General features: G+C 40.7%; 1 protein-coding gene and 1 pseudogene across 7 annotated transcripts in view; both read right to left on the reverse strand.

The window, feature by feature from the left end:
• Nucleotides 1–392: 392 nt before the first annotated feature.
• Nucleotides 393–23,628, reverse strand: LOC123827455 (annotated as a pseudogene).
• IQSEC1 (IQ motif and Sec7 domain ArfGEF 1) overlaps nucleotides 22,163–25,908 on the reverse strand; it is a 211,821-nt gene continuing 208,075 nt past the window's right edge. For 4 of the 7 annotated variants that reach the window (XM_045850721.1, XM_045850719.1, XM_045850724.1 and 1 more), the window contains exon 14: nucleotides 22,163–25,830. In XM_045850721.1, coding sequence (XP_045706677.1) covers nucleotides 25,273–25,830 — 558 coding nt within the window. In that variant the 3' untranslated portion in view covers nucleotides 22,163–25,272. The remainder of the gene's footprint in view (nucleotides 25,831–25,908) is intronic. The other 3 variants (XM_045850722.1, XM_045850723.1, XM_045850726.1) reach the window with 2 other exon arrangements.

A 25,908-nucleotide genomic window follows, 5' to 3' on the forward strand; every position in this document is an offset into this window, starting at 1 on the left:
ACAAAAGTTGATGGAACTGGAGAGCATTATGCTGAGTGAAATAAGCCAGGCAGTGAAAGATGAACACCATATGATCTCACCTATAAGTGGAACCTAATCAACAAAACAAACAAGCAAGCAAAATATAACCAGACACATGGAAATAAAGAACAAACTGACAGTAACCAGAGGAGGGAGGAGGGGGATCTCAGGGGAAAATAGAGGAAGGTCCATCAAGGAAGATGTATAGAAAGACACATGGACAAAGCCAAAGTAGGTAGCTTTGAGGGATGAGTGGGGCAGGGGGCCATGTTGGGGTGAAAATGGAGACAACTGTACTAGAACAACAATAAAAAATAAATAAATTTTAAAAAAATGAATAAATGGAAACATTTCTCAAGAGTGTACATATTCTAGAAGGGAACTCTTTCAGGAGTGGCTACTTCTTTGGAATAATCCAATACCATAAGGCCTCTGAAGCAAAAGGAAGGTGAAGAGAAAAGAAGCTGAAACACAAGGTTCACTTAGTAAGTTTTACATTAACCATTACAAGCTGGATGGTATAAGAATGTGGCTTCTTTCTGGGGGTGGAGGTGGCTCAAAAATCTGAATATTGGTGTGGAAATGAGTACTTGGCTGTCTCACCACCGCTTTCTCACAATGGGCCTCTCAGTGAAGTGTTGACTAGGGTTATGTTTGTTTCCCTATCAAGCCTAAATTTCCAGGTACTCAGTTCACTTTGGGCTTGCTCCAGTTCGTCTTTAGTGTGTTTCACTTCACCTTTCATTTTTAGGAAAAACAAGTTGATTGCTGGGTCTACCATTATTGATTTCAGCTAGTCAGCAGTTGGGTGCTAGATTTGCAGAGATACTGAATTTGAGGAATATACTGTTACTTCTCTTCTTGGTTGTTAGTTGCATTACAAACAGATTTTCTCTGCATGCAGACTCTTGCTGTTGTTGCTTTAGTTTTTCTTCCATCTCCCATTAGAGTTAAGATCTGTGCACTTGTCCTCCGAAGCTTGTCCATATGCCTCATACTGTTTCCATCTAAGAATTAATTCATGGTACCATAACTTTGAAGTCTGTTTCACTCAGTCCAACTTTTTGTGAAGATGTTTCTCATTGGTTATCTCCAATCTGACCAGCTGCCTCCCCTCCAGGCAGTGAGCACCAGCTTCCAAGCCTCCCCAACCCAACCTCACCCAAGATAGGAAAGATGAGGGACTGTGGAGGAGCTGTGCCTCTAAGGCAACCCTACAGCTACTGAAGCTGAAGCACAGCAAGCTGGCTAGGGCAGAGAGGGATGTCAAGATATGTGTTTTAATATCAGTTGTCCCATTCCTGATCACTTGATTAAGAGATCACCAGATCTCTTTACTATAAAAGCTTGGAGTTTCCCCTCCCCCCCCCCATAATAATTAGCAAGTAATCTGTGTTTGGCAGTAGGCAAATACCCCATTCCCCATTTTTCAACTGATGCTCTTAATATCTATTGATGATGGTTGCCCGAAACAAACATTATTACTTGGCATTCTTTTGATTAAAAGAAATAAAACAGCTTTCCTCATTAAGTGGGAATAAATTATAATTTCTTCAAAAGAGACAGGGCAATTAATTCTGTTCTCTTAATTATCAATTTTCAGAATAATAAATTGTTATAATCATCATGCCTATTGGGAAAGTGATTTTCCTCTTTCTGTGGAGCATCCTTATGGACTCATGGATTTTTTTTGTAAGTGCATATTATTTATTTATTTATTCATTCATTTATTTATTTTTAATACATTTTATTGATTATGCTATTACAGTTGTCCCATTTTCCCCCTTCACTCTCCTCCACCCTGTACACCCTCTCCCACCCACATCCCCCCCCTTTAGTTCATGTCCATGTGTCATACTTATAAGTTCTTTAGCTTCTACATTTCCCATACTACTATTACCCTCCCCCTATCTATTTTCAACCTACATTCTATGCTACTTATTCTCTGTACCTTTTCCCCCTCTCTCCTCCTCCCACTCCCCTGCTGCTAGCCCTCCATGTGCCCTCCATTTCTGTGGTTCTGTTCCTATTCTAGTTGTTTACTTAGTTTCTCTTGGTTTTGCTTTAGGTGTAGTTGTTAATAATTGTGAGTTTGCTGTCCTTCTACTATACATGTTTTTTCTTTATCTTCTTTTCTTAGATAAGTCCCTTTAACATTTCATAAAATAAGGGCTTGGTGATGATGAACTCCTTTAACTTGACCTTATCTGAGAAGCACTTTGTCTGCCCTTCCATTCTAAATGAAAGCTTTGCTGGATAGAGTAATCTGGGATATAGGTCCTTGTCTTTCATGACTTGGAATATTTCTTTCCAGCCCCTTCTTGCCTGTAAGGTCTCTTTGGAGAAATCAGCTGACAGTCTGATGGGAACTCCTTTGTAGGTTACTGTCCCCTTATCTCTTGCTGCTTCTAGGATTCTCTCCTTCATTTTTACCTTGACTAATGTAATTATGATGTGCCTTGGTGTGTTTCTTCTTGGGTCCAACTTCTTTGGGGCTCTCTGAGCTTCCTGGATTTACTAGAAGTCTATCTCCTTTGCCAGAGTTGGGAAGTTCTCCTTTATTATTTGTTCAAATACATGCTCAATCTGTTGCTTTTCCTCTCCCCTTCTGGTACCCCTATAATTTGGATGTTCGAACATTTAAAGATGTCCTGGAGGTTCCTAAGCTTCTCCTCATTTTTTTGAATTCTTATTTCTTCATTCTTTCCTGTTTGGTTGTTTTTTTCTTCCTTCTGGTCCACTCTATTGTTTTGAGTCCCAGTTTCCTTCCCATCCCTATTGGTTCTCCGTGCATCTTCCTTCATCTCTTTTATGGTAACCTGCATTTTTTCATGTAATTTCTGCCCAAAATCAACCAATTCTGTGAGCTTTCTGATCACCAGTGTTTTGAACTGTGCATCTGATAGATTGGCAATCTCTTGGTCGCTCAAAAGGATGAGCCCTGGGGCATTGATCTGTTTTTCTGTTTGAGACATGTCTCTCTCTCTCTCCCTCTCTCTCTTTTTTTTTGGTCTGGTCGCTCCTGTTATGGTGAGGGGTGGAGCCTTAGGTGTTCACCAGGGCTGGGCACCCCAGTCTCTAGATTGTGACGTTGTATGTGGGGGCACCCGGGGGTGGGGGCGGGGGCGGGAGGGAACAATGGTGGTAGCTCCATTCTCCTGGGACCTCAGTCCCTTCCCTGGGATCCTGGGTTGCGCGCTCTGCCCTGGTTCACAATCGCAGCCTCACTGGGTCCGCCAGTTGCCGCTTGCATACTCAGGGTCCACCTGATGTGATCTTGTGTGCCCCGGATGGTTTACGCGCTCCTGGTTGCCTTATGTGCCCAGTTCTCCCTGTTCTCCGCGCACCGCGACCCGCGCCCAGAAGCTCATCTCCGCCCCTCCTACCAGTCTGGATGAACGAGTCAACTTTAACTTCTTGGCTGTCTGACTTCCATTCAGATAAATTCTCTGTCAGTTCTGGGTGTTACTCTATCTCTAAATTGTTGTTGTTCTAATTTCGTTGTGCGTGGAGGTATGGTGCATCCACCTATGCCTCCATCTTGCTGGAAGTTGTCTGACTCATGGATTTTTAAAATGATTTTTTAAGTTTATTTTTAGAGAGAGGGGAAGGGAGGAAGAAAGAAAGGGAAAGAAACATCAGTGTGTGGTTGCCACTCATACACTCCCTACTGGGGACCTTGTTTGCAACCCAGGCATGTGCCCTGGTTGAGAATCGAATCAGCAACCATTTGGTTTGCATCCCACACTCAATCCATTGAGCTATACCAGCCAGGGCAGTTTTACAGGATTTTTAGGTTATAATCCCAGCAGTGGTATTGCAGGGTTAAAACGCAATTGCATTTTTAGTTTTCTGAGGAAATTCCATACTGTTTCCCACAGTGGTTGCACCAGTATGTATTCCCACCAACAGGGAACTAGGGTTCCCTTTTCTACACAGCCCTCCCAGTACTTGTTTGTTAATCAGTTTATGATGACAATTCTGACTGGTGTGAAGTGGTATCTTGTGGTTTTAATTTGCATCTCTCTGATGGCTAGTGATGCCCAGCATCCTTTTATTTGTCTCTGGGCCCTCTGTATGTCCTCCTTGGAGAAATGTCTGTTCAAGTCCTTTGCTAATTTTTTTAATTACATTGTTTGTCTTCCTGAAGTGGCGTCCTATGAGTTCCTTATATATTTTGGAGATCAAACCTTTGTCCAAGGTGCCATTTGCAAATATATTTTCCCATACAGTTGGTTCCCTTTTCATTTTGCTGTTTTCTTTAACCATGCAGAAACTTTTTATTTTGATCAGGTTCTACTTGTTTATTCATTCCTTTATGTCACTTGTTCTACAGGACATATTGGCAAAAATATTGCTGCATGAATGAGATATTCCTGCCTATGTTCTCCTCCAGGACTTTTATGTGTCACCACTTATATTTAAGTCTTTTATCCACCTTGAGTTTATTTTTGTGTGTGGTGTTAGTTGATGGCTGAATTTCATTTTTTGCATGTAGCTGTCCAGATCTCCCAACACCATTTTTGAAGAGGCCATTTTTACTTGATTTTATGCTTCTCCTCCCCCTTGTCAAATATTATTGACCACAGAGACTTGTTTTTATTTCTGAGCCCTCTATTCTGTTCCATTGATCTATGTGTCTGCTCTTATGCCAGTACCAGGCTGTTTTGATTACTGTGGCCTTGTATTAGAGTTTTATATCAGATATGATGATCCCTCCTATTTTGTTCTTCTTTCTCAAAATTGCTGCAGCTAACCAGGGTCATTTATGGTTCATATAATTTTTTGAAATGTTTGTTTTACATCTGTGAAATATGTCCTTGGTGTTTTAATAGAGATTGCATTGAATCTGTAAATTCCTTTGGGTAATATGGACATTTTGATGGTGTTAATTTTTCCAATCCATGAGCATGGTACATGCTTCCATTTGTTTGTGTCTTCCTTAATTTCTTTCTTCAGTGTTGTAGTTTTCTGAGTACAGGTGTTTTACCACCTTTATTACGTTTATCTTTAGGTACTTTCTTTTTCTTGTTGCCATAATAAATAGAATTTATTTCCTAGTTTTAGTTTTTGATATTTCATTGTTTGTATACCAAAATGCATTTGGTATCTGAATATTGATTTTTATCCTGCTGTTTTTCAAAATTCACTTATTAAGTCAGTACTTTTTTTGGTGTAGTCTATAGAGTTTTCTATGTACAATATCATGTCATCTGCAAACAATGACAATTTTACTTCCTCCTTTCCCATTTGGATGCCTTTTATTTCTTTTTCTTGTCTAATTGCTGTGGCTAGTACTTCCAATACTATGTTGAATAGAAGTGGTGACAGTGGACATCCTTGTCTTGTTCCTCATCTTAGTAGGAAAGATTTTAGTTTTTTTTTTTCATTTAGCCTGATGTTCACTGTAGATTTCTCATATATGGCCTTTAATATGTTGAGGTATGCTCCCTCTACTCCCACTTTGCTAAGTGTTTTTCATCATAATTGGGTGCTGTACCTTATCAACTGCTTTTTCTGCATCTATTGATATGATCATGTCAGTTTTGTCTTTTCTTTTATGCGATGTATTTCTTTTTAATGTATTGCTGGATGCAGTTTGCCAGTGCTTTGTTGAGGATTTTAGCATTGGTGTTCATCAGTGATATTAGCCCTAAGTTTTCTTTCTTTGCTGTGTCATTGTCTGGTTTTGGGATTAGGATGACGCTGGCCTCATAAAAAGAGTTTGGGGACTTTCTGTCTTCTTGGACCTTTTGGAATAGTCTGTGAAGGATAGGGGTTAGCTTTTCTTTAAATGTTTTGTAAAATTCTCCCATGAAACTGTCCAATCCAGGGTTTTTGTGGATGGGAGTGGTTTTTTTTTAATTACTGCTTTATTTTACCAGCTGTTATTAGTCTTTTTAGGCTTTCTGCTGCTTCTTGGTTGAGTTTTGGAAGATTATATATTTTTTAGAAAGTTATCCACTTCATGCAGTTTTGGACTTTATTTTGAAATCTATTTTGTCTGATATTAGTATTGCCACCCCAGCTTTTTTTTCAACTCCATTGCTTGGAATATTGATTTCCATCTCTTCACTTTTAGTCTGTGTAGATCTTTAGTTCTGAGGTGGGTCTTTTGTAGACAGCATATATGCAGGTCATGTTTTTCTATACATTCAGCTACCCTATGTCTTTTGGTTAGAGCATTTAATCCATTTACATTAAGAGTTATTATTGATAGATAGTTATTCATTGCCAATTTTCCCCTTCATACCTGTGTCCCCCACCCCTCTTCCTCTCTCTCTTCATCTTTTAAAAACAGTCCCATTAGCATCTCTTGCAATGCTGATTTGGTGGAGATGTATTTTTTTAGCTTTTTGTGTGTGTGTGTGGGGGGGGAAATTTTACCTTCCATTTAAAATGACAGTCTTGCTGGGTAGTGCAGTTTGCAGCCTTTAGCTTTTCATTACTTGGAATATTTCTTGCCATTCCCTTCTGATTGTGTGTTTCTGTTGAGAAATCAACAGAATCAACTGATATCCTTATTGGAGCTCCCTTGTATGTTCCTAGCTTTTTCTCTGTTTGCTTTTATATTCTCTCTTTTTGTTTAAATTTTGGCATTTTAATTATGATGTGTCTTCGAGTGGACCTGTTTAGGTTCATCTTGATTGGGACCCTCTGTTCTTCCTGAACTTCTATGCGTTTTTCTCTCATGAAATTAGGGAAGTTTTCTGTTATAACTTTTAAAACAGGTTTTCTATCTCATGCCCCTCTTTTTTCCTTCTGTATTTTTATGATATGAATGTTATTGCAATTCATGTTGTCCTGCAACTCCCTTACACATTCTTTATTCTTTTGGAAACTTTTTTTACTTTGTTGCTGTCTGGGAATTTTTTTTCTATCTTGTACTCCAGCTTGCTGATTTTATTCTTTGTTTCATCTAGGCTGCTTTTAATTCATTCTACTGTGTTCTTCATTTCAGATATTATATTCTTCATTTCCTCCTGGCTCTTACTGATAGTTTCGATGTCCATTTTTCATGCTGGTGTAGTTTGTGGTAAGTTCCTTGTACTTTACCTGAAGTTCTTTGTAGTTCTCACTGAGCTCCTTGAGTATCCTTATAACCATTATTTTGAACTTTACGTCTGATAGTTTGCTTGCCTCAATTTCATTCAACACTCCTTCTGGGACTTGCCCCTTTCCTTTAGATTGGGTTTTGTTTCTTTGTTTCCCCATTTTAAGTGACTCTTCTTATTTTTTTTTCTGCATATTAGATTGATCTCCTTTGACTTCCTCTATTCATGTTGTGAACTTTTGTGGTAGGAGACCTATGGAACTCAGTGGTCCAGTCTCCTTGATCTCCTGGGCTTGATGCTCTTGGGATGCCCTTTATACCATTTATGTAGGATCTCTTGTTGAAATTAAGTTGGGTTGTTTTTTTGGTCATCCTTTTGTGCATCCTTCCCTCTAGCTGGCTGACTAGGAGTCACCCTGCCCACTGCCCCTTGTATGCTATTGTACAGGTGCTGTCAGAACAAAACCAAACAGCCCAGGAAACAAGCTCTCACCCACAAAAATAACCCTCACCCACAGCCTCACTATCAACAGCAAATGAACCAATATTTATAAAGGCATAATGAGAGTAAGACTATTATAGAAAGAAAAAGTATATGAGATAACTAACTGAAAGAAAAATGATTTTGAGAGGGTAGAGGGGTGAGAAACAATAAGAGTAGGGAATAGAAGTAAGGCAAATATAAAAAAAAATAAATTTACATCATAAATAAGAAGGGAGGGAAGAAGGTGGAATGGAGTAAGAGAAGAGAAGTGTATAGTATCTAAGCTTATATTTTAAACAAAAATTTAAAAAATATAGTAAAAAATAAGAATCAAATTAGAGAAAGATACACTAGAGCAAAATCAAAAACAAATGAGCAAAGATTAGTACAGGTGGTATGGGAATAAGAGGGGAAAAAGAAACAAAGAAAAACAAGAGCTGTCTAGAGGAAAGAGAAGTGATTTTGAGAGGACAGAGGGAGAGGGAATCTTAAGAGTGAGGGATGAAAACTAGGCTATAACAGGGAAAAATTACAATTTGAAATGAAAAAAAAAGGGCAGGAAAAAGGCAAAATGGAATAAGATAGAGGAGTGGTAAAATCTGATATTTAAAATACAAAAATAGTGAAGATCTCGAAATAGTATTGAAGAAATGCAACAACAACCACTGTCCAGAACCAACAAGCAATGGTTGATAAAGGTGGAGAGAAAATAAGAATATTTAAGAATGGTTAAAAGAATGTGAGATGACTAATGACAAGAAAAGTTATTTTGAGAGGCTGGAGTGGGGAGAAATACTAAGCATGCAGAATAGAAACAAGTCATAGCAAAAGAAAATAAAATTTAAAACAAAAATAAGAAGAGGAGGGAAGAAAGTAAAATGGAGTAAGAGAGGAGAGGAGCAAAATATGAGATTTGAAGTGAACTATATTATAAAATCTAGTGACATAATAGGCACAAACTTGAAGGAAAAGAAATTAATGTTAAAAAGCTATGCAGGAAAGAAAATTACACAAATCATGAAGAAGACCACGGTGGTGTTTCTCTCAGTAGGTCTCAGTGTTCACACCTGTCTTTTCTTTCTGCATCCACCCCTGGTGAGGTCAGATGGTGTCCTAGTCTGGCCCTAGGCAAAATGTTCGAGGTCACAAGTGGTCCACAGTTTGAGGCTGTCTCCTTCAGGTTTGGCTGGACCCCACTGTTCTGCCCTACTGGGTTTCCATCAGCCCTGGGTTCAGGAGTGGTTCCTTTAATGATGTGAGAGGATTGTCATGTACCTTCTCCACCTACCTCCAGAGGGGGCAGCTGTTGCGATCGGGTGGGTGGGGAACCCTGGAACCCCACTATTCAGTCTTCTGAGAAGATAGTTGGAATATTTCCCCATCCTTTCACCACATATCTTGGTCTGTCCCAGAGTCTTTCAAATAATACGGTTTTTGGAGAATTTGCTGACTGTTTCCTATGAGGGGCTTGTGTAAAAGGGCAGCCCTTTCCTGCTTGGTGCAGGGATTAGCTGTCTAAATATCAAGGCTGCGTGGGGCCCTAAACCACTCTTGTTTCACTTGTCTCTATTTTCTCTGCTCTACTGGGTTTAGTGGATTAGCACTTGAGGGTCAGTATAGCTGTAGTGTCTGGTTAAGGGCCCTTATAGAGCTTTTCTTGTTTCCCCTGCAGAAATGTACCCAGCAGGATGCTTCTAAGACTGGCCTCATTGATCTGCAGTGTCTATTATCCTGCTGGTGGGGGTTGGGCTCGTCTGTGAGGGGATATGGCTGGCTGCAGCAAATCTCAGGTGTTCAGCTCCTGGCCTTCCACACCCCAGCTTCCCACTCTCTCGCAGGAGGATTGGGCCCAAGTTCTACACTCTGAACAACCCCCTGGTTGCCAGCCATACTGGATGGGACCCACAGTCCCTTAAGTGTGACTCTATTCTTCTGAGTTCTGTTAGCAGAGCTGCTATGCCCACCCACATTCGCATGCAAACTTCGGGTCCCTGCCAAGTCTCAGGTCTTGCCTTAGCGAGAAACTTTCAAAAGTTTCTATGAGTTCCCCATGCTGCAGCACTGAGCCTGTTTTCCATGAGCTCCCCCTTCCCCAAAATATCAGTCTCTCACAGTCAGGGCTGGCCACCACCTGTCAGAGTCTTTGACAGTTTTAAATAAAGTTTCTCTCTGGATCTTTCTGAGGTGGCATTGGGAAAAGCACCCCCCCCTCCCCGCAACTATACTGTAATACAGGGTGATGGCAGCATGCTTTCCCCACTGCCTCCAGAGATTTTCAGCCTTGGGTTCTCTTGCTCCCACTGTGCCATTTCTGGAGCCAGCACCTCTCTGGCCATCTCTCCACCAGCGGTGCTTGCTGCTCCTGCACCAATCCACAGCCATCAAAATTTCTGCACAACCAAAATGCTGGTTTGGGCTGCAGTAGTGGCAGTTGCTCTGCTTGGAGAGCCTGGACCGCCTGCTCCCAGGTGCCCTGCAGGCAGGCAGGCTCTTTCCCACTCCTACATGCTCCCTGCACTTTCATCTGTGTATGTGCTCACTCAGTCAGCACTGGCTTTTTGATTTGATTTCTCTCTGTGGTTAGCCTGCAAGACTGGTCCAGGCTTGGGAGCAAGTGGACAGAGCCTCCAGCTACTCTGCAGCCATCTTGGATCTCTCTTCATTTCTTATTTTGCCTGTTTCTGTTTTCCTTTCATCATGATTTGGTTAAAAGTCTACTTTGTTTATTTTCAAAGAACCAGCTTTTTTAAATTAACAGTTTATTATAAAGTACATAATTTTCATTTTTTTACTTGATTTTTATCATCGACACTGCACAGATGTTCCCATTTCTCCCTCTTTGCTCACTCCAACCCAGTCCCCTCTGGCCATTATGCACATATGTTCTTTGGCTTATCCCTTTGTTTTATGATTTCTCTGTTTTCTGATTAATTCTTGCTTTTCATTATTTACTTGTTTTTGCTTTGTTTACTTTGTTGATCCTTTTCTTTTTAAAATTATTTTACTGTTGTTGTTCACGTGCAGTTGCCTGCATTTTCCCTTCACCACTGCCACCCACCCCAGCCATCCCCACTTCCCTCCCCTGATTCCACCCCTTCTTGGTTTTGTCCATGTGTCCTTTTTTAAGATTTTATTTATTTATTTTTAGAGAGGGGAAAGGGAGGGGAAGGGAGGGAGGAAGAGAAAGAGCAATCTGTGGTTGCTTCTCACTCGCCTCATACTGGGGACCTGGCCTACAACCCAGGCATGTGCCTTGACTAGGAATCGACTGGCGACCCTTTGATTCCCAGCCTGTGCTCAATCCACTGAGCTACACCAGCCAGGGTTCCACGTGTCCTTTATAGTGTTGTTCCTCATAACCCTTCCTCCTTTCTCCCCATTATCCCCTCCCACCTCCCCTCTGGTTACCGTCAGATTGTTCTTAATTTCAATGTCTCTGGTTGTATTTTGCTTGCTTGTTTGTTTTGTTGATTAGATTCCACTTAAAGGTGAGATCATATGGTATTTGTCCCTCACTGCCTGGCTTATTTCACTTAGCATAATGCTCTCCAGTTCTACCTACGCTGTCCCAAAGGGTAGGAACTTCTTTCTTTCTGCTGCATAGTATTCCATTGTGTAAATGTACCATAGATTTTTGGTTCATTCATTTACTGATGGACACTTAGGTTACTTCCAGCTCTTCCAGCTATTGTAAATTGTGGTGCTATGAACATTGGAGTGCATAGGTTCTTATGGACTAGTGTTTCAGGGTTCTTAGGATATAATCCCAGCAGTGCGGGGTCAAAAGGCAGTTCTATTTTTTAGTTTTTTGAAGAAATTGCATACTGTTTTTTGCAGTGGCTGCATCAGTCTGCATTCCCACCAACAATGTACTAGGGTCTCCTTTTCTCCACCACCTTTCCAGCATTTGTTGTTTGTTGATTCGTTAATGTTGATCCTTTCTTAATTTTGAGTTTAATATTTTTCTCATTCTATTAATATACATTTTAGATCGTTGCTTTAATTGTATCACAGATTCTTTTCTAAATTATATTTTATTGTTTATGCTATTACAGTTCTCCCAAAATTTCTCCCTTTGTCCCCCTCCACCAAGCACTACCCATTCCCTCAGGCAATCCCCATAGTGTTATCCATGCCCATGGGTCCTGCATGTATGTTCTTTGGCTACTCTCTTCCCTATGCTGTACTTTACAACCCCATGACTATTCTGTAACTACCAATTTGTACTTCTTAATCCTGTCACTTTTTTCATGAGTGCCCCAACCCCACTCCCATCTGGCAACTATCAAAATGTTCTTTTTATCTATGATTGTTTCTGTTCAGCTTGTTTATTTTTTTTAAGATTCAATTGTTGATAGATATGTATTTATTGCTATTCTATTTTTCACTTTTTGATCTTCTTCTTAAAGAAGACTGTTTTATATTTCATAAAATGCTAGTTTGGAGATGATGAAGTCTTTTAGCTTTTTCTTGTCTGGGAAGCACTTTATTTGTCCTTCAGTTCTAAATGATAACTTTGCTGGGTAGACTAATCTTGGTTAAGTCCTTGCTTTTCATGACTTTGAATATTTCTTGCCAATCTCTTCTAGCCTACAAAATTTATTTTGAGAAGTCAGCCTATGCTCTTATGGGGCTCTCTTGTAGGTAACTAACTGCTTTTCTCTTGCTGCTTTTAAGATTTTTCTCTTTGTATTTAACCCTTGGCATTTTAATTTGATGTAACTTGGAGTGGGCCTCTTTGGTACTCATTCTTCTTTGGTATGCTCTGTGCTTCCTAGACTTGTATGTCTATTTCCTTCACCAAGTTAGGGAAGTTTTCTTTCACTATTTTTTTTCAAATAGATTTCCAATTTCTTGATCTTTTTCTTCTCCTGGCACCTGTATAATGCAAATGTTGGTACACTTGAAGTTGTCTTAGAGGATCCTTACACTATTCTCATCTTTTCTAATTGTTTTTTTCTTCTTGCCATTCTGATTGGTTGTTTTTTGCTTCCTTATGTTTTGATTCTTGGCTTCATCCACTCTATTATTGATTCCCTCTAAATTGTCCTTTATTTCAGTTATTGTATCCTTCATTTCTGTTTTTTTAATGGTTTTCATGCTCTTTTTCACACTGTTGAAATTCTCACTAAGTTCACTGAACATCTTTATAAGCAGTGTTTTGAAGTCTGCATCTAGAAGCTTGCTTGTGTCCATTTTCTTTTCTTTTTTTTTCTGGAGTTTTGATCTTTTTTTTTTTTTTCATTTGTCTCCTCATTTTGGGTAGCCTTCCTGTGTTCATTTTTTTTTTTAAGTAGAGCTGCTATGTCTCCTAGACTTGATAGAGTGGCCTAATGTAATAGGTGTTTTTTAGGGTCCAGTGACACAGCCTTCATTATTACTCAAGCTGGACACTCAAGGTGCTCTCACTGTGTGGGCTCTGTATACCCTCCGATTGTAGTTGAGCCTTGATTGCTGTTGGCACATCCAAGGTCACTTGTGTTCTGTCTGAGGTCACACAGCATTAGCTACAAAGTGATCTGCAGATGGCTGGTACTTGTACTGTGTTTGGAGGTGCCCAGGAGAGGTCAAGCTGTGAACCAAGAATAGCTGCTGCTAGTGTCAAGCCTGGGACAACTTAACAAGAGGCACGGGGCTCTCTGAAGCTGCTTGCCTGAGGTAATTTAGGAAAATCTGAGTCATAAGCAAAGACAAGCCATTCATATAGAAAAGCCACTGAAAACAGCTTGGGTGGGCCTGAAATTTGGGTGGGGAAGGGCCTCAGGGAATCACTAGGGTGGGTAAACAGTGTGAGCCAGGTTGATGGAGTCTAAGATATGGAGCCTGCTTGCTGGGTCTGTGAGGGGAAGGCTCAAAAAAGGAATAGAGGCCTCTGCCAGCATTTCTGTCTGGGAGAAATCTGCCCCGCAGCTCCTGCCCTGGTGCCAGAAAACTCATTTCCTTCCCATATGTTTCTGATGCCTTTCAATCTGGTGCTTTGTCCTTGGAGCTCAAAGAGAGTGAGCCCAAGTAAGTTTGTGTGTGGGCACGTTAAGAGGAACTACCTGGGAGTCTAGAAGTTTTCTTCAACATCTTCATTCCTCACTGGTTTTTACAGCCAAAAGTTATGGACACTTATCCTCTTGGCACTGGAACTCTGGACTGGGGAGACTAGTGTGGGGCAGGTATCCCTTGCTCCTGATATATCCCTCCCAATTTTTATCTGCCACACAAGAGTATGGAACCAGCCTGTTTTACATCTTTCCCTCCTACTAGTCTTGATGTGGTTTTATCTTTAATTTCATAGTTGTAGGGATTCCATTCAACTCTATTTCTGATAGTTCTGAATAATATAAGGTATTATTATATATATTTTTAATTCTACAGTTTTTAAACATAGTTTATGTATTTATTTACCTTTAGAGAGAGGAGAAGGAAAGGAGAAAAGGAAGGAGAGAAACATCAATGTGCAAGAGAAACATCTGTCAGTTGCCTCTCACACATTCCCAACTGGGGACCTGGCCTGTGACCCAGGCATGTGCCCTGACCAGGAATTGAACCAGAAACCTTTTGGTTCACAGACCAGTGCTCAATTCACTGAGCTACACCAGCCAGGGAAGAAATTCTATAGTTTTAGTTTGAATTTGTCTTTTGACTCGAGTAATTTTAAAGAATTAATAACATTCCAGTTGTATAATTTCTACCTTAAGGAACTTACTGAAATTTTCTCCATACCTTAATATATGGTCAGCTTTCATATTTGTCCTTTCAGGTATGCCCCGTATTACTGAGGCATGAAGTTTGGTATGCATTCATTCATTTTTGTCTTCTTAAACTGCCTTGGATTTAGAATGGTATGTTATTAATATGTTTTTATTTCTTTCTTGCAACTCCTATACTTTTTGCTTCTTGCAGATTGCTGCTGTCTTATTTGATGCATAGATATTCATTACTATTATATGTTCATTGGGAATTGTAGCTTTTAGTATTATTGTGGCTTTACCTTATTTTATTTTGGTTTTAAGCTGAATTCTACCTTATCAGATATCAAGACTATAACTGCTTCCCCACATTTCTTGCTGTGCATTTGCCCGTACACATCTACCCATCTCTTCATTTTTCCTTTCTAAATTTTTATATTAAGTATGGAGTATATTGGCATAGAGTAGTTTTGGTTTTGCTTTGTGATCTTAGGTAGATTGAATGCAGTAAGTAGTTTTCTATACCTTTGTCATGACTTCATGAAAAGCAGGGTATAGTTTCAACCCTTTAACTTTGGGTTGGACATGGACTTGATTTGGTCAACAGAATCTTGGTGTAATGGCACAAGCAAAGGTTTGAAATGTGCTTGCAGTTGGGTTTGCCTTCTTTCATGCTAGAATTTTGCCCTGTATATGTTTGCCTCAAATAGTCACTGGTTCAAGGAGAATGAGGAACACATGGAGCCAACCTCAACCCAACCTGCAGCTCAGAGCAGAGCCCAGTCTGGATTAGCTGAACCCCAATTAGCCTGCAGATGCTTATGAGAAATAAATGTTTACTGTTTAATGTTGCTGAGTTTTGGGGTCATAACATAGAATTACGAGGGCAATAACTGAATGATACATCAGTCAATCTTAATCTCTTTTAATAGGGGATCTAAAAACATTTACATTTATTGATACAACTGATATGTTTGGTATTCTCACTGTAATATGTTGCATATTTACTATGTGTATTATGGTATATTTACTGAGTGTCTTTCACTCTAAAGTTTGCTCTCTTCTATCTCTTCCCCCACCATCTCTTTCTGCTTTGTTTTGCTCATGTGTTTGGGAACATTTGGATTCTTGCTCTACAGGTTACCTTTATATTAACTTACATATAATGCTCTTAGTCTACATTTTTCTTACTTAGTCTTTTAGTATTGGGCTTTATCACATTTAATATCATTTGACTCTTACCTATTAAAAATATAGTAGCGAATAAGCTCATTCTACCTTTCTTCCTTCTTTCCCATGTAAAAGTTTGTTATTTTTACAAGGAATCCAATTAAAAAGTGGGCAAAGGACTTGAACAGACACTTCTCCAAGGAGGACATACAGAAAATCCAAAGACACATGAAACGATGTTCAATATCACTAGCTATCAGAGAGATGCAAATTAAAACCACAATGAGATACCACTTCACACCAGTCAGAATGGCCATCATAAACAAAGCAACAAACAACAAGTGTTGGAGAGGTTGTGGAGAAAAGGGGTCCCTAGTGCACTGTTGGTGGGACTGCAGACTGGTACAACCACTATGGAAAGCAGTATGGAACTTCCTCAGAAAACTAAAAATGGATCTGCCTTTTGACCCTGAGATTCCACTGCTGGGACTCTATCCTAAGAACACTAAAACACCAATCCAAAAGAACCTGTGCATCCCAATGTTCGTAGCAGCACAATTTACAATAGCTAGATGCTGGAAGCAACCAAGATGCCCATCAGTAAATGAATGGATCAAAAAACTATGGTACATTTACACAATGGAATTCTATGCAGCAGAAAGAAGGAGCTCCTACCCTTTGCAACAGCGTGGATGGAGCTGGAAAACATTATGCTAAGCGAAACAAGCCAGGCAGTGAAAGACAAATACCATATGATCTCACCTTTAACAGGAACCTAAACAACAAAACAAAGAAGCAAGCAAAATATAACCAAAGACACTGAAATAGAGGACAGGCTGACAGTGACCACATGGGAGAGTAGAGAGAATTTCAGGGGACAATGGGAAGGGTTCACAGGAACAAACTTAAAGGACACATGGTAAAAAACTAGGGGGAGGGTGGTAATGGAAGGGAAGTGGGGAGGGGTGGGGGGGGCTGGACTGGGAGTAAAAAGGAGAAAACTGTATTTGAACAATGATTAAAATAAAATTTTTAAAAAAAGTTTGTTATTTTTATTTTGTCTGAACATATATAACATTGTATGGTATTCTTCCATCTTTATTCCCACTAATGTTTTGTCTTAGATCTATATAATTTATATATCTAGTGCTCATCACCAATGGTTTTGACAAAATTTATCAAATGTCTTGGTTGAATGGTTTGTCCTGGGATGGATTCCTCAGAAAGGACTCATAAGGAGTATGTTCACCACATTCTTATAGGTCCAAAAGCTACTTTTCTATAAATTTAATATCTGAAGTCTAGAGGATTTATCTTCTATCCAAGTTCACTAATTTTACTAGGATATGTCTCAGTGTTGATAATTCTGGGTTAGTGGGAACTTTCAGGATGTAGGTTCAGCTCTTCTTTATTATAGACCAATTTCTTTAATTATAGTTTTACATCTTATTCTTATTTCAGTTTCCATGTATGTTATATGCTCTTTTTCCATCTGCTACATCTCTACTTTCTGATCTTTTTTTATCCCCTTACATTTTATTTTCTTGGATCCTTTTATTTCCATCCTCAATGACCATTTCTAAACTTTCAGTTATATCTATTCTCCTCTAGGCACCTGAGGTAACTTTGTATTTTTCTTCAATTTTTCCCCTTGCTGGTTGGCAAGCTCTCATTGCACATCTTAATTGTTTGCTTTTATTTTGAGTTCTGGGTTTATGATTTGTGGTGTTCTTTCACATCTCACTGGTTGTTTAATTATTATATTTAATTAATGATGTGAAGTGTTACATTTTCTTCCTGCTTTTGGCTTTATCCTGTTTGCATTTATGTGATTTTTATTTGCTAAAAAGTTATCTCATTTTTCTCCCCTTAAAGTGCTTTTGTATGAAGACTTTGTGTTTATTTGTATTGGATTTTCTGGCACTGACAGCAGCAGTGATGTTATGGGGAAAGGGTCAGGTCTTGGGGAGTTTACTTGATTTTGTAGTCCAAAAATGTCCTATACAGTGAACTGCAGTTCCTTTAATAAAAGACACTTCATTTTTTTATGTCCATCTTCTGATTCTTTGACAGCATCTTATTTTAATAGGGACCTTTCTTTAAGCTGCTTCCTTCTTTCCCTTCACCACCAAGCCTCCAAGGGAAATCTCCCTTTCCCTGGATGCTTCCCTCTTCTTCAGTAGCAGTGCCTTCTGCCAGCTCTTGTCCCATGAACTTGCCAAGTCTTCTTTTGATTCCACCAGCTCTTACTTCTCCTCTCAGCATATTTACACTCAGGGTTGGTCTCTGCCTTTACAGGTGTGAACCCTAGTTGATGATACCAGTGTCCTACCACCATTAGGGATGCCATTTCCCCTTTCCCATGCTGTCCTTCCCTTGAGCTATATTCTGGTATGAGATTTGATGTCAGCTCTGCCAGTGTAAGATGTTTATTTTCCTGCTGACATTTCACTAAAATTTGTGGGTTTTGCTCTATCCTGGTTACACTGTAGGTCTGAACGATAGGTGATTTTATTTGTTCTTTCTCTTAATAGCTTTTCAAGGGTATGAGAAGAGATTCAATTTGGCTGATCTCAATAATCCTCTGGTGTTTTCATTTTTAGAATGCTTTCTTTCCTGTTAATTCTGTGGAAGATGACTAAAGCACTTCTGTTCCTACCTTTCAGATTTAATTCGAACTTTCTTTTCTTATAGGACACTGGTCACATTATGGAGGTGGGCTGGGAGTAACAAAGGTAAGAAAAAATTTCCTCAAAACAACCTTAAAAGTCATGAAGCTACACATTAGAAATGGGGATAAGTAGCCTTCACATTATACTTGCCACCAGCCAGCCAATAAATCTTTATCACAGGTCCAATCTGTGATAAAAAGTGAGTTGGACTCCCTTGGAAAGTGATTGTTGAATTAAACATGCTGAACAGAGAGGCATCTCAGGCAACATATAGCTACCCAGAGTTACCTAAATGGTATGAATGTGCACACCAGGAACTGAGTACTAACATAGATTCTGTGGTGTCTATTTCTCTAGATCCTAAACTCTTACCAGAATCACCAGATCCACTTAGTAACTCTATTCCTTCTGTTTGTTCCTTGTTCAACAAAATAATACTATTTGCATGGCAAGTACATGATGAGACATCCATATAATGAGCCACTATGCAGATGTTACAAACTACCGAGTCTTTCATAACGTCAGAATATGTTAAAGAAAAGATAAAACTTGCACATAAACTTTTACTAAACTGTATGCTATAGAGTTCAAAGAGTTCCAAAGCCAAGTATTTGGGGAAACAGACCATCTTTCAGAGATTCACAATGCACATCATCTTTTTAAAAGGGTCTGAGAAGTCCTGCAGTAAAGAAACTAACTTAACTTTGTCTAACTCAGCATTTCCTAGAGGTTTTTTATTGTGAAAACTCCTTTTTCCCCACAAGGGGGACCAAATAACACTTATAAACCTTTTGGTACACACTCAGAAAATCTGACGTAGGTAACTGAGAAATATGTGTGAAGAAAAAATGGAATGAAAATAGACCAAATAATTATAACTCTTTAAGGGTTGGTGGGATTCTAAGTGATGATTTCCCCTGCTTTTTATAAATATAGTCATTCCAAATGCTCTACATTTGATGAGAGCTAAACACAATTATTAAAACCCTTGCACCATTGCCCTAATTATTCCTTGAACTACAGGAATGTCAGCAGAACCTAGTTTCTTCCCAGCACTCTGGCCCATGGTGCTTATCTGTTTTGAACCTCTGGATTCCATCATGCATTTCAGCACTGAATTTCATCATTTGGTTCTGTTGTCTTCATCTCTTCATTCAACAAACATTTATGAAAGTTCTGCTTTGTGCCACATGTTGCAATTGCAGCAGTGTGCAAGAACAGCCACTGTCCTGATCTTGTGACATTTACTGTAACAAATTATCACACTATTTAACATATAACTACAGAGGGGATAGTAGCCAAGCTAAAATTTGATTGATGAAATAGGAGCTAACTGAACACAGAAGCAAGAGGGGGTATACTTGCGCAGGCTCAGTAGCAGGAGGAAACACAGCTTGTTTGGGAATCTGAAAGGCTCATGTGGCTGGAGTGCAAGGGGAAAGTGAAGGTAAGTGGCAGGCAAAGGCTGGCTCATGCAAGCCTCATGAAGGCCATGTTAAGAATTTTGTGTTTTTAATCATAGGAGCAACAGGAAGCTATTGACATGGCTCTAAACAGCTTGCACCTTTAAAAGATTTCCCTGATACTATGTGGAGAGTGGATTTGAGGGACCCACTATGGTGGCTGGGAGATCAGTTATGGAAGAGGTAATGATCTAAAGTGGAGTGACAGATGTGAAGAAATGGATGGATTTAAGAACATGTAGGAGGTAGAAATCAAAAGGGTTTGGTGACAGAATGGAGTTGGAGAGTCAAGGAAAAGGCAGGTGTCAAGAACAATTCCTAGGTTCTGATTTATATAACTCTGTGGTGACGCCATTTTCCAAAATAGGGAACAGAGCAGAGGCCCGTTTTGTGCATGTTTGTGTGTGATCATAAATCCGGTCATGGAGACAAGAGTTTGAGGTACTACTGAAAGATCCAAAGGAACGTGGGTGCTCAGAGTAGAGGTCTGGGCTGGAGATTCAAGTTTGGAAGCTATAGGTATATAGAAGGTAGGCTGAAAATTTGTTCTCGCATGAAAATGCCTAGAAAAAAAGTAAAGGAAGGAAGAAAGCTTGGACCTGATCCTTAAACCAACACTTAATGTCAACATGGAGGTGTGCTGGCCACAAAGGAGGCAGTGAAGGCATTCCCAGGGAGAAAGAAGAGTGTAGGATCAAAGATGCCGAGGATACACTGTTTTGAGAAGGAATGGTGATGGTATATCAGAAGCTGCTGCAAGGTCAAGTAAAATGAGACTAAAAATGTGCCATTGAGTGGGGCATGGAAATAGTCTGCACATTAACCACGTTTGTAGAAGTTTCACAATGTCATGTGTCCCCAGCTAGACTTCTCAATGTCAAGGGTAGCAAAGGGCAGAGCAAATAAACTTTCATAAAATTTTGATGATGATTAACACACACTAAAATAACCAGTGGTTTTGCTGTGACCTCCTCCTCCTACCAGCCATCATTTTTCAGATGCATTTTGACAAGACCAGTCCTGTTCTGGTCACTGGACACAGAAAAGGGGATCAATGCATCCCTTGCCTCCAAGGAGTTCACAGTCTGGTGGGGTAGACAAGCACAAACCCAGAGAATCATCACATTAAAGCATTGGTTAGCAGCTTACCTACACTGAGCTGATGGTGGCATACAGTTCAATGTGCCATAGACTCAAATGCTGAAGTAGAGCTAACCACTTCAAGGAATTTTAATAAGCAGCTTCTCTATGTTGAAGAACCCCTGAATGGCCTGGAAAAGGAATGTTTACCCATGTCCACAACTCTGATAACATCTTTTAATCAAAATTCACTTCTTTATGAAGGGTGAGACACAGTTAATTTTGGTCACTAAAATTAACCTCCTCCCCCCGCACCCCATAAATTAGACCTACCAGTTTTACTTCACTTTACGGTAGGTACTGAGAGAGGTTAAGGCAGGTTTGCTGGAACGGAATTCGGTTCTAGGAAATGAGATAGTACAAATCAATAATGTTCTCACAGAACTCTTTCAGTAGAATCAGAATTCATTTTCCTGCCTTTTGCCCATCAAATTAACCAGCATGAGAAAACAGATAACTTTGACCTCATTAAATAAACTCTCTTTAAGCATTTGAGGACTGGGCCATTGCGGTTTCTTCCCTCCCTAAGTCATACCCAGTCTACCTCAACACTTCATAGGACCCACCTCCTGTAACTTGATGAAAGCACTAAAACCAACTTAAGGTTGCTAGAAATTATAAACGCTTTTGATGTCTTCCATATGAGGTTGTGATATACACCTTTATCTTAAGCATTCTCAAGTCAGTCCAATGCCTTCCAGGAAACCCAGTGCCCATGATCATGACAAAGAATGGGCAAGCTTGTCAGCCCAAAATCTCTCTGTGGCCAATAGGGAAACATCTGGACTCTTCAGAAAAAGTGAGAATCTGATCATTTTAAAGGATTTATTTGATTTCTCCACATGATCACAGCTATGGTTTTTCACATCAATAGAGTCTGTTACTACTCACAAACAGAATGCATATTAAAAGAAAGCACTCCTTTCCTCCTCACAGTTACTGAGGGGGTGTCAGCCTTCTTGTGAGTGAGGAGTCCCTTGAAGTCTGCATTCCAGACCTGATTCTAGTCATTTAAAACAACTCGAAGGTGAATGACAGTTCTCAAGAGGAGACAGATATTGCACACAACCTCAGCATGACTGCAGACAGAACAGCGACACTGACATGTACAGGAGGTACAAGTGACCTCAAGCAGGCTCTTCCTGCTTGTCCCTTTTCACCACCCCCACTTACATTGATTCATTGTGCAATCTGTTTCCTTGATTATTGTTGTTATTTAAAATAGGTACAAAATTACTCATTTTTCAGGCAGGAAGGGTGATGGTATTTTTACAACAAAACTGTAAGATGCATGCTTAACCTGTAGAGACAAAGCTTCATATGGAACACTGAGTCAATACCGAGGGTCATGTTTAAATATCTGCTGTCTTTTCAGCTCATTTTTTTAAAAAAGAAGAGGCTTCTGCTGCATGCAGTACATGGTGGAAAACTCACGCTACACTAGAAGACTGAAGACATTTTTAAGCAAGATGTGCACATCATATTAGGATAAACTTTATTTTTACAGTGTTGTACAATTCATTAATAAACTTAAAAAAATACAAATACATGATTTAATTGTTGTCCCAGAAAAGATTTTTGTGATATTACCAGCTGCTTCCTCTAAGGGTTGTCTGTTCCTGTCAGAAATTATGTATTGAACTAATTTGTGCGACTTGAGAAAAATGTCCCAAGAGTGTCCTGACAGATTACACAAACACCGTGGTGGCACTCAGCCTACTGAGGGCACGAGGGGCTCTGTGAACAATAGGTCCCCACAGCTGTGACTCTGACAGGTTGAGATCCAGAGAGCACAGCCCCATGAAAGCAACATGGGAATCACATTTGGCTCTAGTCTCTTCAACGGAACAATGTACTTCTGGAAACACTTCCTATGATAGGCTTGCAAACAAAACACAGAGAATGAGAAAACCTCATTGAACACAATGCACTGTATAAAGTTGGAAACACCGTATAAAGTTGGAAACTGCATTTGTTCAAGAAGCCACCTTTCACTAGACCTAGCCCTGTGGCACCTGACAAACTCAGCATATCAGTAACAGTTTTGGAGGTGAGAGTCCCAAGTGGCCCTCGGAGCACTGCAGACGCAATGATGAGAGAGCCCTCCCACAGGCCTCCACCACTGAATTTATTGTTGGTTCTTTTTGCTTTGTTTCTCACTAGTGCCTGTCCCTTCAAAAAGAGCATCCTTGTACCAAACAGCCTGTATCTTTTCTGGAACAACCTATAGTTTACAGTTGAACTCTACCATTGGTACAGAAGAGTAAAAAAAGCAGACATATTTAATATGTTATAACTTTACTTCAACTATTTGTCAATAGTAACACTGATATATTTTGCAAATATACAATACATAGATGTGGCTTCACACGATCAACATCTATGACACACAGTATTTGACTTCCTTGTCAAAACAACATCCTTTAAACTGCACAACAGAGAATGCCTCGGGGAGCCTGGGTCTGAAGAAAAACCACAGAATTCAGGAGTCAGTGGGACTGGGGAGCCTCCCCTCAGCTGGGCCTGGACCAGGTCAAGTGCCTGTGCTCTTTGCCTCTCTCTTTTTGAGTGGATGCCCAAGAGAGAGATGCTGGACCAATGAGAAGGTAAAGGAAGGCAAGTTCAAGTCACACTTCTTTTTAAAAAAGGCTAAATTCTAGATTGTTGTATTTGCTCTCTGTGGAGATTAACAAAGTGCTCAGTTTGCAGATTTGCTGGTATGATGACCTCAATGATATGGCAAAGAGGTGATGGGGAGTGAAATGGACAGACACCCAGCCGGGTGGCTAAGGTGGGCTCCCCTCTGTCGTCTGCAGTCCGGCCACAGCTCACCATGACTTCCAGGAGCACGAAGCCCCACAGCCCACAGTCCCGTGTTTGCTTCGCCCTTTCTGAAAGGGCTCTCCACCTGGGCAGGTGCCGTGGGGCAGTCCTCGGGTCCCATGGCTTAGGAACACAGCACTGGTGGCTGCAGTGGCTCGAAAGGCTGAAACTACAAAGTATGGCCCATGGGTGACTCAGGCACAGAACCGGACGCGTGCAGCGCCCGGCCCCAGGGGAGCAGATGGTGTCACCACAACACGGAAGCAACAAGAGCACAGCTGAGAGTCATATGATGCCCTGGCAGCTAACTGGACCATGAGAAGGCAGCGGGAGCCTCACCGGTGAGGGCTGGGCACTTCTCAGCTGGGGTTAGAGGGGCCACAGTGATGACACAGGGGTTATGCTAGCACATGGCTACATGAAATTACAATGATCACGGCTACCACTCAGAAAATAAAATGGGAAACACACACACTGCCCTGGTTGCTAAATGCTAAAATCAGCCTGCAGGTTTGAAAGAGGTTCCTGGTGAAACCATGCTCAGGGGCTTCTGCCTGTTGCGGCTGGAAACAGGATGAAAAAGTTATGGCGCTGAGGGAGACGAGGATGAGAGTTGGTCGTTCCATGTTGGAGATGCTACGTCTGCAGTGTATGGGTGCCCCTCTTAGAGGACTCTGAGTGAGTGTGCATCAAATCATATGCATATAAAAGAAATATGGATCATGGAAATTCACAGTTATCACAGCCGTTCAAATGTCTATGAATCTGTGTAACCAATATTCTAAGACAACCAGTTCTTAACTAGTTATCCTGAGCTGCTACTGTAGTTTACTGCATTTTATCTATTTGCTTACCTGAAATAACAGAGCATTAATAATACTGATTATTTATGATAGTATTCTGTTAATAAAATAAGGATTTATATAAAGCAACATTGGACTTTTTAAACAGTTAGATCTATGTTACTTGGCACAGTTAGTAATGATTGCGTAAGTAATGATTTAGTCCTAGAGGGACTTCTTTGCTTTTTATGAAAATATGAAAGCATCTGAGTTTGTTCCTAGCATTTAGGTTTTCGGCCTACTCTCTCACACATTCATCTAAGGTACTGTCTTTCTATCAGGTAAGTGGAGCTCCTTGTAAAGTCTATATTGCTAATTTTGTGGACTGAAATGTTTGCCTTTCACACACAAATACTACCTATACAGTATATATATATATATATATTTATTTATATTTATATATTTATATATTTATATTATATAAAGTTTACTTACGTATTTTCATCAACCATATCAGGTCTACTTAATTTTGCCCATTGTCAATAAAAGAGCAATAATGCAGCAAGTTTTGGGTTTTCTGTTTTGTTCTGTTCTGGTTTTTGTGTCTTGTTTCTTCTTTTTCTAGGCTTTTCATATGCATGTACAACTAGGGAGGAAAGAGTTCAGGGCTGCGTGGGGGTGGAGAGGTGGGCAGTTCAACATCAACTTGGCCAGAGGAACCATTTCAAAGCTGATGGTGGCTGAGGCCCACCCCTTGGGTTGAAGAAGACGGAGCCCAGGGCTCAACGCTAAATTAAATCAGGAGCTTTGTTTCCTACAACACAAGCCCATAGGATTGGGAGGTTCCATCCAGGCTGTGGGGAGCAGGGGGCAGAGATGGAAACAGAAGTGCCCTGGGTCTGGTCTGAGGCTGGCTGTCCCCAGGCGTGTCTCTGTGTGGTATGCACTTGTTCCAGGGGGTCTGGGACCCCCTTTCAGGCTATCTACACAATTGTGCTGATGACACTGGGTTTCGCCTTGCTGTTGGTGGGGGGCGGTGGAACAGGGGACTGCCCGTGGTGGTGTGCTGCATGGCTTGAGTGGCCGGGATGGCTGGCATGGGCCAAGGGCAGTGGTGGGTGGCTGTGCATGTGGGCCCCGTAGGGCAGGTGGCCCCCGGGGGGTCCATGGTGGTACGGGTGTGCGTGCTGGATGTGCTGCGGGGGGTGGTAGTGGTGGTGGTGGTGGTAAGGGGGCGGGTTCTGCTGCATATGGCAGTACTGGCTATGGTGCCCATGCATCTGGGGTTGTGGGGGGCCCTCTGCAGGCCCCTGGTGATGGCTTGCCACAGAGTGCTGAGGATGGGGCAGGCTTGGCAGGTATGGGGGTGGCTGGGGAGGGGCTGAAGGCAGGTAAGCCTGAGGAGGGGGCTTTCCTCTCTTACTCCCAAATAAGGAGCCCAGGAGGGAGGATGAATTAGGCATTGTCTGGTGTGGGCGAGATGGACACTCTCGTGTTGATGGAGCTCTCCGGCGCATGTGAGGGCTGCTAATGATGGACCCCTAAAAAGGAAATTCATAGAAATCAAAATTAAAGCACTTATCTTAAAGCACAATCTTAAAGCACTTATGTCAGAATGA

Source organism: Phyllostomus hastatus, unplaced genomic scaffold, assembly GCF_019186645.2.
Source record: "Phyllostomus hastatus isolate PE091 unplaced genomic scaffold, TTU_PhHast_1.1 phas_contig_86, whole genome shotgun sequence".
Classification (NCBI taxonomy): Eukaryota; Metazoa; Chordata; class Mammalia; order Chiroptera; family Phyllostomidae; genus Phyllostomus; species Phyllostomus hastatus.